The sequence below is a fragment of the Chanos chanos genome, chromosome 2 (genome assembly GCF_902362185.1).
Source record: "Chanos chanos chromosome 2, fChaCha1.1, whole genome shotgun sequence".
In the NCBI taxonomy this organism is placed as follows: domain Eukaryota; kingdom Metazoa; phylum Chordata; class Actinopteri; order Gonorynchiformes; family Chanidae; genus Chanos; species Chanos chanos.
The window spans coordinates 19249279-19264373 of NC_044496.1; the positions used below are offsets into that span (position 1 = coordinate 19249279).

General features: G+C 41.6%; 1 protein-coding gene across 2 annotated transcripts; it reads right to left on the reverse strand.

Annotated features, from left to right (window-relative positions):
• Positions 1–264: 264 nt before the first annotated feature.
• Positions 265–9127, reverse strand: hnf4b (hepatic nuclear factor 4, beta). 2 transcript variants are annotated; one of them, XM_030766867.1, is made up of 10 exons: positions 8582–9127; positions 6855–7020; positions 6182–6276; positions 4143–4246; positions 3496–3651; positions 3216–3303; positions 2978–3130; positions 2212–2469; positions 1714–1836; positions 265–1449 (listed from the first exon to the last, which is right to left on the reverse strand). In XM_030766867.1, the coding sequence occupies exons 1-10, from the start codon at positions 8694–8696 to the stop codon at positions 1322–1324; spliced, it is 1386 nt and encodes a 461-aa protein (XP_030622727.1). In that variant the 5' UTR covers positions 8697–9127; the 3' UTR covers positions 265–1321. The 2 variants fall into 2 exon arrangements, 1 of the variants encoding a protein (XP_030622727.1); XR_004025111.1 differs by having other exon boundaries at positions 1350–1449; positions 1714–1804.
• Positions 9128–15095: the final 5968 nt, after the last annotated feature.

Consider the following 15095-nt stretch of genomic DNA (forward strand, 5'->3'; position numbering starts at 1 on the left):
CTTTACTCCACATATTGTGGGTTCACATGCCTTTCATACACTGAGGCATCTTGACAGGTGACGATTCTCAAACAGGCCTCTGCTGCCCTCTGGTGAATACCTCAGGAATTTCATGGCCTGTTTCCTTTCACTAAGCAAAATTTGACTTTCAACACTTATTCACATTTAATAAAAATAAGTACGACAGTTAAGACAACACTTTATAATATTTCCTAAAACATTGTCTGTGGCTCATCAGTAAACAGTCAACAGTCTTGCTTCTTATTTATTTATTTATTGGCAAGGTTTCACCTTGGTCTTAGAATATGTTGGCCATTAACCATTTTCACCGCCCTCTCATGCAGCCAGAGGGCAGTGAAAGTCAATGTAAAGGAACAATTTTGAAATTAAATAACAAAGACATTGTCTAAACTAGTGGTGCCTAGTCCTCTACCTAGATCTTCCCTTGTGGTGAATTTTGAAGTAACCCTAATCTAACACACCCGATCCAGCTTCTCAAGGTCTTCAAGATAACCTGAAAATTAGACACAGGTCAGTTCGATAAGAGCTGTAAATGTAATGGGCAGCCCTGCTCTAAATTATGTAAGTTATAGTAAGTCACTGTGGGTTAAATATGAGGTAATATTCTTGCGTTAACCATGATCTCATGGGGACAGCCCTGGGCCTAATGGTTGGAGGAGCGGGCTTGTGACCGAAAGGTGACTGGTTTGATTCCCAGGACCAGCAGGAAAACATACACAGCTGAAGAGCCCTTGGGCAAGGCGCTTAACCGCGCTCCTGCGCGTAGTGGTTTTGTGTGCTAACTACTGGTGTGTACGGATGGGTTGAATGCAGAGGTCACCGCTCACAGCGTGTGTGCGATCACAGAGGTTTTAATCTTTGGAACGCGTGCTGCTTTATCGTATGAGCAAGCACATCCCTGCCACATCATCACTGTAATAAATAAGACAATGATGCATCCAGTATCTTACAAAAATACCCAAAGACTAATTTAGACGCACTTTTATTGCCTGGAAACATTCCCCCTGAAGTACATAACTTGTTAGCAATGATTAATTCTTTTCTGTGAGTCACTTCTAAGGTTCCTGGTTTCCCTGTGCAAACATACTTCTTATTTAAATTGACGCAGAGTAAGTCTTGATTAACATCATGCAAACTTTCTTGTTAATTTCTTGTGATGTTTTGTTCATTAAGGGTACTTTTAACTTCAGAGCAACACATTTTTATTGTAGGTAGAATTTCATCATTTCTGCATTTTTGTGTGTTTCTATAAAGGTGAGCATGCAGGTGTGTTGATGTGTGCAGTTGCCCCTGTGTCTGGTCAGAGGCATGTGTGGACTGCTGGCACAGGCAGGTTGTTGGCTATCTCTGTTGGCATATTTTCCTCTTGCCCATGTGTATATAAGTCGGTGCCAGTCTGTGTGGGCAGAAGGGGGACTCCGGGCAGAGCTGTATGAGAAAAAACAAAATGAGAATGGTTAAATAAAGACACAGTTGTAGCAATGCTAGTAATAACACTAACATTAATGTTGGCAGACAGACATCATCATCTCTTTGCTGATACATTCATGCACTGGAGTGGTGTGGATCTGCCTGCCTGTCTCTGCCTGTCTATATTATGCCAATATCTTGTACACAGCAGTGAGGCTGAGCAGTTTATCGCTAAAATTGTGTGTGTGTGTGTTTATGGTGTTTATAGTCCTTGTTACTCACATGAAGGCACAGGAAGGATCACTGATGTGAAATTGCAAGGAAGTGCAACATGTTCACCCAGCAGGTCCCTGGACAGAGCTGGGCCAGCATGCTGGTTAAACATAAGGACCTCTGAATTTGAACCTGCGGCACGGAATAATAGAGACAAGCACACAGGGACACTTTCTATCTCATTATTTCATTCCCAATATGTTTATACAGAGCAGACGTGAACAGCTCCACAAACAGTCAGGTTTCCCTGCAGCTCAGGGCGCTCTAGTGGGCTTTATCTAAATCCTCCTTGAGCTCAGAATGCGGAGGGATCTTGGCTGTATGCCAGATGTTACACTGTAAATACTGACTAAGCTCATACTGTGTCAACCATACTGAATTTAGGAATCTGCTATCACATTCCTAACAGCAGGTTCAGCATCCTCTTGTCTAAACTCACACTTTGACCATGCTGAGCCATATTCCAAACTGATCCAGGCTGAACAGTGTGGGGTGTATCGTCTGTACCTGGCTGTAACGCTGCTCCTCTGGCCACGTTCTCCCCCAGTAGCATCTCTTGCAGCAGGCTGTCCACGCTGGCCTGGCCCAAGAGACGCATCAGCTGGAGCTGCTCCACCAGCTGCCAGGCCACGCTCTGCAAAGGTGGTAGCAGCAGCAGCAGTTCCCCAAACCGGCCCCTCTGCTCAAACGTAGCCTCATCTAGCAACACCTGAGCCTGGAAACGAAGCCTACGCACAGTCTGAGATCTCTCAAGTCCTGGGCAGTCTGAGAGATATACATGCAAAGCAGAGGAAGAAAAATCATTACACATCACAGCAAGACTAAATTCACTGCTGGGCAAAATAAAGGGCCTATACCTATAGTATCTATACCTAAAGAGGATTTTTTTAGTAGAGGCCTGGTCTGACATGAGTGTAATGTAGTAGCAATGGAGAGAACACAGCCTGGTCTTTATGTATTTGTTTGAGTAAGCAGTCGCCTTAGACAGCCCTGGACACTCTTTGCCAGTTTGGCTGCTCTGTCTTGCTGACCTGGCTCTGCTCTTATAATCAGATTCTGTGGCCAAGAGGCAATAAAGTACAGGAGTCACTTACACCTGCCAGGATGCCCCCAGATATTAATAGTTTTCCACTGAACACCATGAAACCGTTCTGCCCAGACAAATTTGACTGTGCCAAACACAAGGACCATGTCCTCTGGTAGTGTTACTGTTTTTGTCTGATGTGGAAGAGGGAAAGTAGGGTGGAGGGTATACTGTGACCCCCTGACTGACCTGGGGCGAAGAAGATGATGGTTTTGAGGCAGGCAAATTCACTATCTGTGATGTCCAGCTCTCTCAAGGGTCGAACCAGCTCCTCTAGGATGCGGGCTGCCACCTTAGAGACCTCTGGCTCGGGTCCACTCACAGGGATGATGAAATCATTTCCTACAACGAAGCAGAGTGATTGAATTCCCTGTAAAGAAAATGGTACGTAACCCACCAAGCCAAACACACTGGCGAGCTTGCTTACCCAGGAGGATGATGTTGTTGTAAGGCAGGGAGCGACGTGCCACTCCCAGGATGAGGTGCTCGGCCGAATGAGCTCGTAACAGGGCTACCTGCACACAGACACAGCAAAGACAGACAGACAACACAAAGAACACATACTGAATGGCTCTCATGTGGAGAGGAAGCAGAGACAGAAAAGCAGCGAACCAGGTTGATTACAGAAACGCTAGGTGTTCATCTTAAGCCCCGTTCACGCTCGTGTGGAAATTCACCCTTAACCACAAAAATACAAATACGCCTACCCTGTCATCTACGGGCAGTTCGCAGAACTCAGGGATGCGCTTAGCCCATTCCACCAATAGTAGGAGCTGCTGCTTCATCGATTCAAACACGTCCCCAACGCTAGCAATCTTCTTAGCGGTGATGTCACAGTTCATCAGTGGAGTTGAGGACAAGTACTGCTCAGAACACACAAGAATGAGACTCGTGGGCATTCTAAAAGTCTCTGTATGGCAGAACCAAGCACTCAGTTGATACTTATACAGTTTATGAGCAGGCGGGTGGTGAGGGAAACGGCATTAAATTCATTATGGTTACACTGCATGAGGAATGTATGAATTTTTATGATGACATACAGTAATGGAGGTTAAAGGGAAATCTCAGGACCTTAAGGGAGGAAGGAAACATATTATGAGTGGACCAGGTCTTGGACACTGTACTCATAGTATGGGGTACTATCTATGGATTATACTTGACTGTTCTTATAAGAGGCCTATTTAAGTCTGTCCTTGACTGTCTTTCCATAGTTTTTCTTTTTTGAAGACAATTTTAGAATTGCACTAATTTTAACTATTCATTTAGCCAAACTTTCATTCATGTTTGCTTACATAGTGTGTAAGGTATAGATTTTGAGTATGAAATAGTTTAGTGACTCTCTTTAAAGGTCTACCTGATGTGTGCTGGCTTCTGCTTGCAGCAGCACACTGATGGACAAAGTTCCGACACCCTGGCCATCTCTACGGCAACTGATTCGGTCTCGCTCGTTCTGCACAGCTTCATGAGACAGACAGATAAGGTCATCAAAAACAGGCAATCTCCATATGCAACATTTTCCTTTTTTTAAAACCTGTTGTCGTCTTTAAATAAAAATGATTAAATCTCTTTGTAACAATAGCTGTTGCTATTGTTTTTGCCATTTTCAGTGAGAGAGAAGGACATACGAGTGTGTAGAAGATAGATCTGTAAGGACAGTACAGTTTTTGGCACAGCAGTTTGGATGGAGTCCAATAAAGGAATATTTCTCCAATAAAGTCCAATAAAGGTGTTACATTTGGACCTCAAGCTAAGCCTGAATAAAGTGACCGTGATCTGAATTAGATTGGCCCATTTTAGAAAAGCTTTCACAAAGACACAATACGATGTTGAGTGCAGCATTCTCTCGCCATCCAATCAAGTTCTTATAAATCCAGATACAGTGGGAGAGTTAGGGATCGTTTTAGAAACTGTGAACATGTCCATTTGTGACGTCACACACATTTTTTCTTTATGCATTACACAAGGAAAGTAAAAGACTGGAGGGGGAAACCGTGAATGCAGTGAGGATCGGCCCTATGCTGAATCTGCAGCAGAACATGCCTTTAATAACACGAACGACAATAACAACGCTCCCTGCCGTGTAATTACTCACACCAGTCTATAGTAGGGGCCCTTCAGAAACTATCATTTGCTTCGCCTTTTTGTGGTGCTGAAGGTTTGGTTTGGTATTGACGTCATGTGAGAGGCTGTGGTGGACAGCGATAAGGAAGAGTAGTTCGGGTCTCTAAGCTATTGTAAAGAACGTGCATTCCGTGCGTTCAGAAACACATCACAGACTTTAGGCTCCATGGAAAATGAAGATTGATCGTGTCAAAATGCATGGAAAATTCTTCTCTTGTCAAGACTGTTTTCCTGTTGTCAAGAGAGCTGTACTCATACATTGTACAATTTGGGGAATATTCACAGAAAGTACTTAAATATTACTTAACTCTTGTGTTGCCTAATTTCTCCCTTGACACTGGTATTCCAGCGAGTGTTACACAACAAGCTCCCCTAGAACTCTGAAGAGTGAGTTTCCCTTGAATAAAACTCAGTAAATATTTGACCATACTTAGGCATGTTAATTATTGATGTGAATCCACCATTCATGGCTCCCCTCCTTCTGAGCCCCCCCCTTTCTTATCAGTGGCAGCCTGTGGAAGATAAAGCCTCTAGTCTCTGTAGCCAGCCTCCTAATCTTGCCCAAAGTAGACATGCTGATCTTACAGCGTTTCTCCCCACTGGTGCCCACCTCCTCTGTGCTCCCTCTGTGGATCAAACACTACAACCACATCCCTCATATTATATTATGTAATATATGTATGTATTACTGCATTTTAGAGAATGGTTACACAGATACACAGATACGTCATGTTTAGCTCATTTAAACCAACGTCTACCTGGCCAAACAATGGAAATCATCTGCAATTGACTCTTTCAGAAATTGCTCATTTTAGAAAACTAATAATTTTGTCCACTCCTCATGAAGAACTTGCAGTGCTACTTATTTTGCAGTCCTGTGGTTAACATAGTACAGGTTTTGAGAATTTGTGTAACTGTCCTTTCTCTTATTCTCCCTTAGTTTTTTTTGGTACTTTGAATAATCATGGGACTTAGGATTTTATTATAGGCACCAAAGTCTAACTCTATTTTGGGAGTTGCTCTGTCGTGTCTGCGGCAAGTACAACTAGATAGGTGAACACATTATGATATATACATATACTATCTAAACAGGGCTTCCTCATTTTTTCTGTCTGAGTCTTTAAGATCTGTTGTCAGAAAGTAAAAGGAAGACATTTAAAATTAGAAGACAGAGCCAGAGTTCAGTTTATTAGTTTATACAAACTTTTTAAATATCCGAGTACATTACAGGTCTCACACGAAATAAAATGTATAAAATTGATGTTGTCTCACCCTCTTTCCTCATGCCTGCTCTAAAGCACTTGCGTAACCTGCAATATCGGCACTGGTTCCTCTTGTCTTTGTCCACCACACACTGCCTGCTGAACCTGTCCAGGCACACACATACCACAAACAATCATTTTCACATCCATAGACATACAGGAAAGATCCAATACTCGGCATAGACACCGTCAAAGAAGGATAGAGAGCAACACGCACACACATAGCAATCCATGTACATGTGTGCATGTATAGGTGAGGTCTGGGCACAAAAGCAATCAGCTCTTATGTGGAACTGTGACATGACAATTCCACTCATGAACCCCAAGCAGTGAAATCTCACATTCAGCTTCACTGTCAGTGAAGGCTTGTCATCTGGACACCGCCATGGTCTTTAAAGATCTCACCTTACTTTCAAGGTGGTGCCAGTGAAAATTATTTGTCATGATCCGTGTCATGCCACACAATAGCTGGGAATTGAATGAACACATATAGCCACCTGAAGGTGAGAGATTTTCATTAACTTTCCTCTCTTTTTTCTACACAGTAGTCCAAACACAAACCTCAAGTAACTGGTCCATCTTGATTGGAACACTTTTCGAGATGAATGATGGTTTAGACTTGAACATGTATTAGATGCTATGGAACACGGTTATTTGGTCGTATTATGCTGTCTCTGTCTTACCTGCATGTATAAGCGTGGTTCTTCCGTACGCTCCTCCTGAAGAAACCTTTGCAACCATCACAACTGGAAGCTCCATAATGTTTACCTGTTGCCCTGTCCGCACAAATGGAGCACAGGCCTCCACTGGCCTGCCGCAGCACCGGCGTAGACTCAGGCATCAGTGACTCTGTCATGTGGAGCAAACAGACAACACAGTTTTGCCACATATGGCTGAGTCACAGCACCTCAGCACTAGGGACAGGGATATTTTTTATTGTAGGTGTGAGGTGTTGTGGGGCAGACTAAGGCAATAGGCAGTATGTGACAGTAGGTAAAAAAGCATGTATGAAATTCAGTGCACTCACCATAAAAGGACATAGCTCTTTTATCATTTTTGGATGGATAAACATCCCTAAAGCCATGTTAATGATGCTAGTGAATTTTCAGTATGAGGTGTCTTGGTGGGCTGCGCTTTGTGTAAGCTCTGTGTGACAGTAGATAAGCATATCTACAGAGCGAGTAATTAATCGCAGTAATAATCAGCTGAAGAAATGAATGAAGGTGGTGGCTGAGTAAAATAACTTTGTATGCATGGGCACAACTTGGTCAAACAGAAATGTGTTGATTGTGAGAACACAGCACTGATTATGATGGCAGTGTAAGCAGTAAAAGAGGGCCAGTGGTAGAGAGATATCACCAGTTCCAGATGCCTGGTTCATAGTTATCAGAGGAGCACAGTCATGGCACAAGTTGTACTTGGAGAAAGAAGAAACTCCTCATTTTATGAAACCAGTTACAGGTTTGGAAGGCAAAGTCCACATTCATTTCCTGGCTAATTTTGCCAAGGTAGCTCAGCTTTAATTCAGACTCAGACTCTGTTTCAGTTTCTGTCTGTCTCTCTCTCTCTTTCTCTCTCTTCACACTGTTGGGACAATGCCTCTTGGCTTTAATGCACGTAATTGACACAGTTTGGGTCCTGAGCGGTGAGGGAATACATTCAAACATGCAGATTGCATGCGTTTTGAAATCAAAGTTCAGTATTGAATTAAGTTATTGCAATATATCTGCCTCCAGGCCTTCTATGTGTCTTAACGGCACACTAATGCCACTAATGCAAAATTTGTTTCCAGAAGTGACAAAGAGCTCCCTATTCAGCAGGAGTCCTAATGTTTTTATAATTTGACATTATGGTGAAAACAGGGTATGTTGGAAAGTGCTAGGTTTAGGTTTTAGAGGTCTCCATGTGTAGTCAGGTAATGACAGAAGAATACAGTACATCCTCTGAAGTTGCTGTAGTTTTGTATGCCTATGACATGAGGGATTATCCCAAAAGCCCCAGAGTGTGAGGGAGCTTGACTTTAAGAGTAGCTCAACACATGTTCTGTTTGGCTTGTCTCTCAGAGACAGTTTTCAGCACCAGATGGATTGACGGACTACAAAAAGATTGCCTTTAAATACGACCCAATGTGTCTGGACTCAGCAAAGCATGTGCGAATGTGTGTTCAATCCATATGTAATAGTAGTTATCTAAGTCCCACTGAAAACAACAGGGCCACAGTCAAAATCTGTTGGAGCTGAACATTATTCTTTGGAAGGAGGAGAGACAGGATGGGATCTTCAGTTTGTGACACTAACAGTGAGTAGCCCTGTGGCGTAATGGCAGACATGCAGTCCTTGTCTCATTAAAGCCATGGTGTGACACACCATATCTCAGGAATCTGAACACAAAGGTCATAGGTGACACATACCTGTCTCAGCAGGCAGCTCTCTCAAACTGTCAAATTCCAACAGGGTGTAAGAAGGGTCAAGGGTCACGATGCAGTCTGTAGTGGTCAGGCCCAGAGATGTTCCAGAGATCTTCATGGTACAGTGATTCCTACTGAAACAGGATGGATGGAACTCAGAGGTCTCTGCTTTATCCAGCTCAGGCGGAGGGGCAAACTGAGCAACACCTCCTTAAGCCTTCCAAAGATCTCTCCCTCCGCGACTAAGCCAAAGTACCTGCAGTCTCAGTGACTAAGCCCAGCCAAATCGGTGTTTTCTCGGCTCTGATTCACCCTCCAAACCACTCAAAAAAACCACATGAAAATGACTTTCAACTCCATTAATGGAAACTTATTCTCTCTCCGATCCTCACTTTCAGTTCACTCGTCTTGTCATGTGTGATCTGACAGCGTGGCTCACTCGTGTCGTCTGCAACTTTCCGAGTCGTTAAAAATGTTCCATATCCAAATGAACAATCTGAAGACAAGTCAGAGTTTGAGGCAGAGATTTTGCCTACTGTCTGTCTGTTTGCTATTCTCTTATCAGTGAAGAGAGAATCATAAAGGGGAGGACTCTGTGTGACAGATAAACATGACTCACTCTGCTTTGGAAAACAACACTTGTCCAACAACATCAGTGGGGCGGTAATAAGGATGTAATAAACATAAAACAAAATAAATAGAAGATAACAAACATAATTCCATGCTAAGACATAATTGTCATGTAGTTGCCCACATGTTGAGAGGCCAGCATCGACATTCGCATTGTCCTGTATAATGCATAATATTATGAAATTATGTCCCATTTTAGCCGTAAGGGGCAGTGTTGGCTTCTCTCTTGTGGTTCCGTACATTGCTTGTATGCCAGTTCTTTTCTGTAAAGAAGTGCAGACCTGTTTCTGACCTTTGCCCCTGTGTGTGTTTGTTCAGAGTTCAGCAGGGCTATTGATCAAAGGCAAAATGACAACATGTAATTGTAAACATAACCCGCCTTCCTTCATACCTCAAACAGATAACGCAGCAGACAGCACTTTCGGCATGCCAAAGAAAACAAATGCTCAAAAATTCATTCTTATTCTTTCCCTTGTTTTAATCTGGGATTAAAATCTTAAGAGTTCTATAGTCATATTAATACTATTCAGGATTTAATCATATTATTTTCCTTTAAGTTTTTGATACAAGGTGACTTCTTAGTAGTACAGCGGTCAATGGAGTCCTAAAATGGAAGCAGATCTCTTATTAATGTCTGTCATTTTTAAGAGCATAAATTCCCAGACATCTATAAAATCAGATGTCTAGGTCAAAGAGGGAAAAAGACTGAAAGCATGAACCAGTGTTTTCATATTCAAGATACCAGCTTCCATCCTGGTTGGCACTCTAATGTGTCCTCACTGCCGACTGGGAATGCTTAATGAAGAAAAGAAAGAATCACAGTTACAGTCACAATTCAAAGCAACCGTTATATCAGCACTTTCATTAATGATGGATTCAAATAGTCTCTTGCAGTCATCTAACAAAAATGCCTCCCTTTTTGCCATCTTTATTAGTATGGGGGAAAGAAAGCAGCGTGCAAAAGAAAAAGGACCGAAAAAGATAGAAAATAGGGTGAAAGTGGCCATATGATTTTAACAAATTATAACAAATTATATGTCAGTCCACATATGGGTTTTTGGGAGCAATATCCATCATGCTTTGCTGTAATGGGATTTCCTGGGTGAACGGTGCTCCCTCCTTGAATGTCACGCTAGGCCGCAGGTCAGACCTCCCCTTGCAGGGGCTCACACGCACGGCTCGCTCAAAGTGATTGATAGCTCATAAAAACCTGTCAGTCACAGTACAGCTGGACAGCATGGCTTATTCTCCCATGAAATGATTTGGACCTAGACAGGAAAATGATGGTAAAACATAGTAATTTTTTTTTTTAATGAGGGAATATTTAAGAGGCAAAAACCTAGTTTATCCACATATTTAAATTAATGTATTTCAAGGGGATTCAAGGACAATTAATGATTTAACTTAATAAAAACATATAATTCTGGATTTCTTTGTATACACACAAAAATTCTAGTGTTAAAATGGATTCCAGTAACAGCAACCCTTGCAGTGTGACAGATGAAACAGACAAAGGTAAGTATATGCATAGAGGGTTTTCCATTTAAATCCAGTAGGGGGAAGCAAAGTCCAGAGTATCTGCAGAAATCCTGGGTTTATTGCAGACTACAATACTGACCATCTCCCTTTGTACTAAGGGCACTGTACAAAAGTCCCTGTGAGACCTGATCATTGTACTTAAAGTCCTGTTCCAGACCTAAAAGTGACTGCGATAAAATGAGTGACAGATTCAGCCTGAGAGAGAACAGTCCTCTGTGAAGTGAGAGTTTCTCTGTCAGGGATTCTGAATTTACTCCTAACAGGTGTACCGAAAGCAGCTCTGCTTGTCTGTTTGTGTGGACTCTGCGCTGATCGATGAGGCAGGTGAAGCTATATTTCAAAGTGAGGGCCATTTGGAAAAGTAAAGTGTGGAGCGCAGCAAAACCGGTCCTGACCACTGCTCGGTGGAGACACACACTTTTGCCTGTAATGCTGGTTGAGCTATTAACCAAACATAAATAAATAATGTCACCAGCACTCTTTAGCAAGAGGCGGACCGCTTGGCAAACTCTTGGTGCTGCATTTCTAATTTCCTCGTCAGGTCGAGTCCAATGAAATTATCCTTTGAACTGAATTATTTGGTTGGATGGCTTGCTAATATAAAGAAAAAGTCCACAGCTCTCGGAGGGTATGCACACAATTTTACATCAGAAAACTTCAAAGCATCAAAAAACATCACTGTGATATTGTGGCACAAACTCAGAGAGAAAAATATCACATTCACACGTCTCTGACTCACGTGGGTTGGTTGAGAAGACCTGTGGAGATGATTAAAACTTCACTAATATGAAGGCATATTTGGGGGTAGGACGAAAAAAGAAACAAGCGTAGAGGGACTTCTCACTTCTGATTATACCTAGAAATGTCTTCCTTCAGAGTAATTGCATGGAGCAGACATACATGGTTAGGGTTACTGGTTTTAAGGAAGGAGTTGAGGAGATGAGACATTGAGGAGCACATGAAAAGGAGGACTGTAACAGAGACTGCTAATTTACACTAAAAAAGTCCACAGTCACAGGTAATATGGTCACAGATGGTATCATTATATCGAAGGTATATGAGGGGTAAAAGTGCAGTGTCATTTACTGTATTACACTATCCCTGTACACTTTCTACAATCTTCTGAAAAAAATCTTCTGAAAACGCACTTTCATGAAAAGTGATAACCCGAAATAATGTACTGTATCATTACTGCAGCAATATTCTCAGTGGGAATAGGGGGATAGACAGTATAGAGTTTAGGCAAAGCAAGACTTGAATGACATTCACACAGAGGGTTTTTTTTCCCCCAGTAAATTTAGGCACCTTGGCCATTTAAATAATGATCAATAAAATTAGTTTTAACAACTGTTTATAATGTTAAGATGAGCAGCCAGAAGTCTTTGCCTTACATTCAGTTGTAAGGTGTGTCAAATCTGTTTAGACTGATGACACCACTGTACTCTATCCTAATTATAGTACCGACCCCCTGAAAAAAGGACCTCGACACAGGACATCAGTATGTTCTCCATCAGAAAAAAAAGCTACAGTCTTTGTAGTTTTATTCCAAAAAAGGAGGGAGTAAAAAAGCAGCAAAAAATGGTTATAAAAGCATGGCAGGCGTATGATTTAGGGGAGCAATAAAGAATGGAAAGGTGGCCATTCATCATGGAAGCCAGCTCACCAGGAGAGGCCTTGTCATGGACAGCACTAAGTCCAGAGGGTGGTTCAGAATGCGCCTAAATTCACCCCCAGACCTTCTCAGACCAATGATTTTTCCAGACATATTTAGATAGAGAGGAGCATGCTGGATTCTTTATTCTGTCCATTACTGCAGGAGAATAAAAATGTGAGTGGCAGAAAAGATGTGCATGTTCTTATCACATACAGAGACAGACAGGAGTAAGCTGTAACCCGACCAGAGAGTGTACTTCTGCAATCGGCTATCATAGAACAAGAATAAAAAGTAGGTTTACATTAAAAAGGGAACACACAAGACTTAGAGTAGTTATCTAGTAGTCATTTACCAAATAACTGACATAAGCCCGCTCAAAGGCTTGTTCTCCCGGTGTAGAGGGTGACATACGGTGTGTATGGCCCGATGTTATCAGATTAAGAAATTCTCGAAACTCATGCTCAAATTTCCCTCTGTGTAACCATCACGACATATAAATAAACCAAATAAATATGGAAAGTATTTAAATACAATATCATCCTGTCTTGTTTGGGAATCTTTACTTCCTCCTTTAAAAAAAACTGTCTACGCTTCAGCCTTAAGCAATGCAATTTTTTCAACCGCTGATCACGATAGAACTGCTTTATTCCGCAGTGTTAGCAGAATGGCTGATTCCGTATTGCGATTACAGGTAATTAACACATTTTCTCTCTAACAACAATTAAGCTTCCTTCTCATTTCGTCACACCCTGAGCCCTCTCTGACGTTTCTCACCTTGCAGTGCCGGGATCATTGTATTAACTTCCCTTTCTTTGCAATCATATTTCACTCACTCCTACCGCTCTCCCACACATCCAGTGGATGTGTTCCTTCTAGGCTTTGGCTCAGTGTCACCACTGAATCTGAGTTCTATCAGAGAACAATATGAAACGTTGGATTTTAGCAAACCTTTAAGGTTTAATCCACATAACCGAAAGCAGAGTTGTGCCCTGCAGCATTTGAAGATGGTCAGGCACTTAACTAAACCGTGATATTTTGCTTTCGAACAACAAATAAGGACGTTGCTTTCCGAAGTTTGCCCAGTCGTGGAATATACTGCTAGTGTACTTTTGCAATTCAGTAGTGGTCGTCCATCACACACACAACCAGTCTTGTTGGCGTGAGGCTGTAGCTGAGGCTGTTTTTCGTTTAGAAGGAGGCCTTTAGCAATTACCTATTATAAACTTGGAGTGTTAAAGCGATCCATATAACGCACAATATGCAACCAGTTTTAATGGAGCTAGTTTGAACAAGTTAGCCCTCAGCGGTATCCCAAATAGACAGATTACTATTTAAGTCTTTGTGGCCACAACAACACAGATGTATGCTAAAACAGTTGTACAGTTCTGTACATGAATGATTATAAATATTTGTAAGAGAACTTACGGGAATGAGTACAAAGCTGATGTCAGTAAAAGGTCATAGGTAAGAAGTTTTCAATGGAGAACCAGGTCTCCTTGTGGAGGTGGTAAAAATGGAATATGAAATATGAAGGTATGTTTCAGTCTTACCAGAGCATTACTGTCAGTTTCCACATTGTGTTGCATACTTACTATGGATCACTTAAAAGGAGCTGTAGAAAAGAAATGTGGTTTAAATACCAGTACTCTGCTTTCAAGTTTTTGCTGAAAACGTGCAACACCTTTGCAAGAACTCAGTGTGTCCATAACTGCTAATAAAAGGAGAAACACATGCAAGCTCCTCTGAAGAATGATAAAAAAGCTCCTTCAGTGTGAGGCTCTCTGTGAACTGGATTTTAATTAAAACCACTTGCACTCGAACTTGTACTTAATGTTTCCCATTAGTCATGTTTGAGGGATTACAGACAGCTCCAATGAAAGTCAAGGATTAAATGGAAAACGCAGATGTGCGAACAATGCAGCTTGTTTTATTGCAATCACTCTCGTTTAGTAATTATGAAAGACTTACCAGCTTTGACATGGTCTCCTAATTCCTTCCTCAATTAAAGTTGACTTGTTGCTGAAAAAAGGAAGAGTTAGGCTGTGGGGTTAGCCAGGTCTGGAACAGGGGGAAACCGAGGTTCAAAAGTTCTTCTCTCTCATGTAAAGTTTTATTTTCTTCTCAATGCTCTCTCATTATATGTGCAGGATGATGCAATTTTGTTATTTTACTGTCTCTTTTAGATTTTCCTTGATTTTTGATTTAGTGTCTGTCTCTTAATTGAAAATGACATTTGTCTTTCTCATACCAACTCATATGAGTGTCAGTTTTGAAACATGATAAGTTGGGGTTTACAAAGAGTCATTCAAAGTCTGTTTTAAGGAAAGGCCCCCTGAGCACGAGTATCTGAAGAAAACGTCTACACTAGGATGTTTATGGTTTTGGTTTAATTCTGGTGACAAAAAATGTAGGATGCTAGACAATAATAACATTTAAATAATATTTAAAAAATGTTCATTTGTTTTTATATGAGTGGTTTAGTTGTAACACAGGTCACTTTCAAGTAAGAATTCCTGCTGTATTCACTTTTTGAATAATTGTTTGACCCTTGATCCTTGTGTTTTTCCCTTTGTGCATACTTCTCTAGTCCTATACAAATCTTTAACAGCAGAGGTGAGGTGCAATGTGGATGCGTGTGCCCCCTCCCTTATTATTAAGTGCCCTCATCTGGAGCATTGTGTCCACATGTGCTGA

Excerpts from the sequence above, each read along its gene's own strand:
- hnf4b (XM_030766867.1), bottom strand. The coding sequence starts at position 8,696 with ATGAAGATCTCTGGAACATCTCTGGGCCTGACCACTACAGACTGCATC. Across the intron at positions 2,470-2,977 it reads CATCATCTTCTTCGCCCCAG|ACTGCCCAGGACTTGAGAGA; the intron begins GTCAGTCAGGGG and ends TATATCTCTCAG. Across the intron at positions 1,450-1,713 it reads GATCCTTCCTGTGCCTTCAT|CTCTGCCCGGAGTCCCCCTT; the intron begins GTGAGTAACAAG and ends TTTCTCATACAG.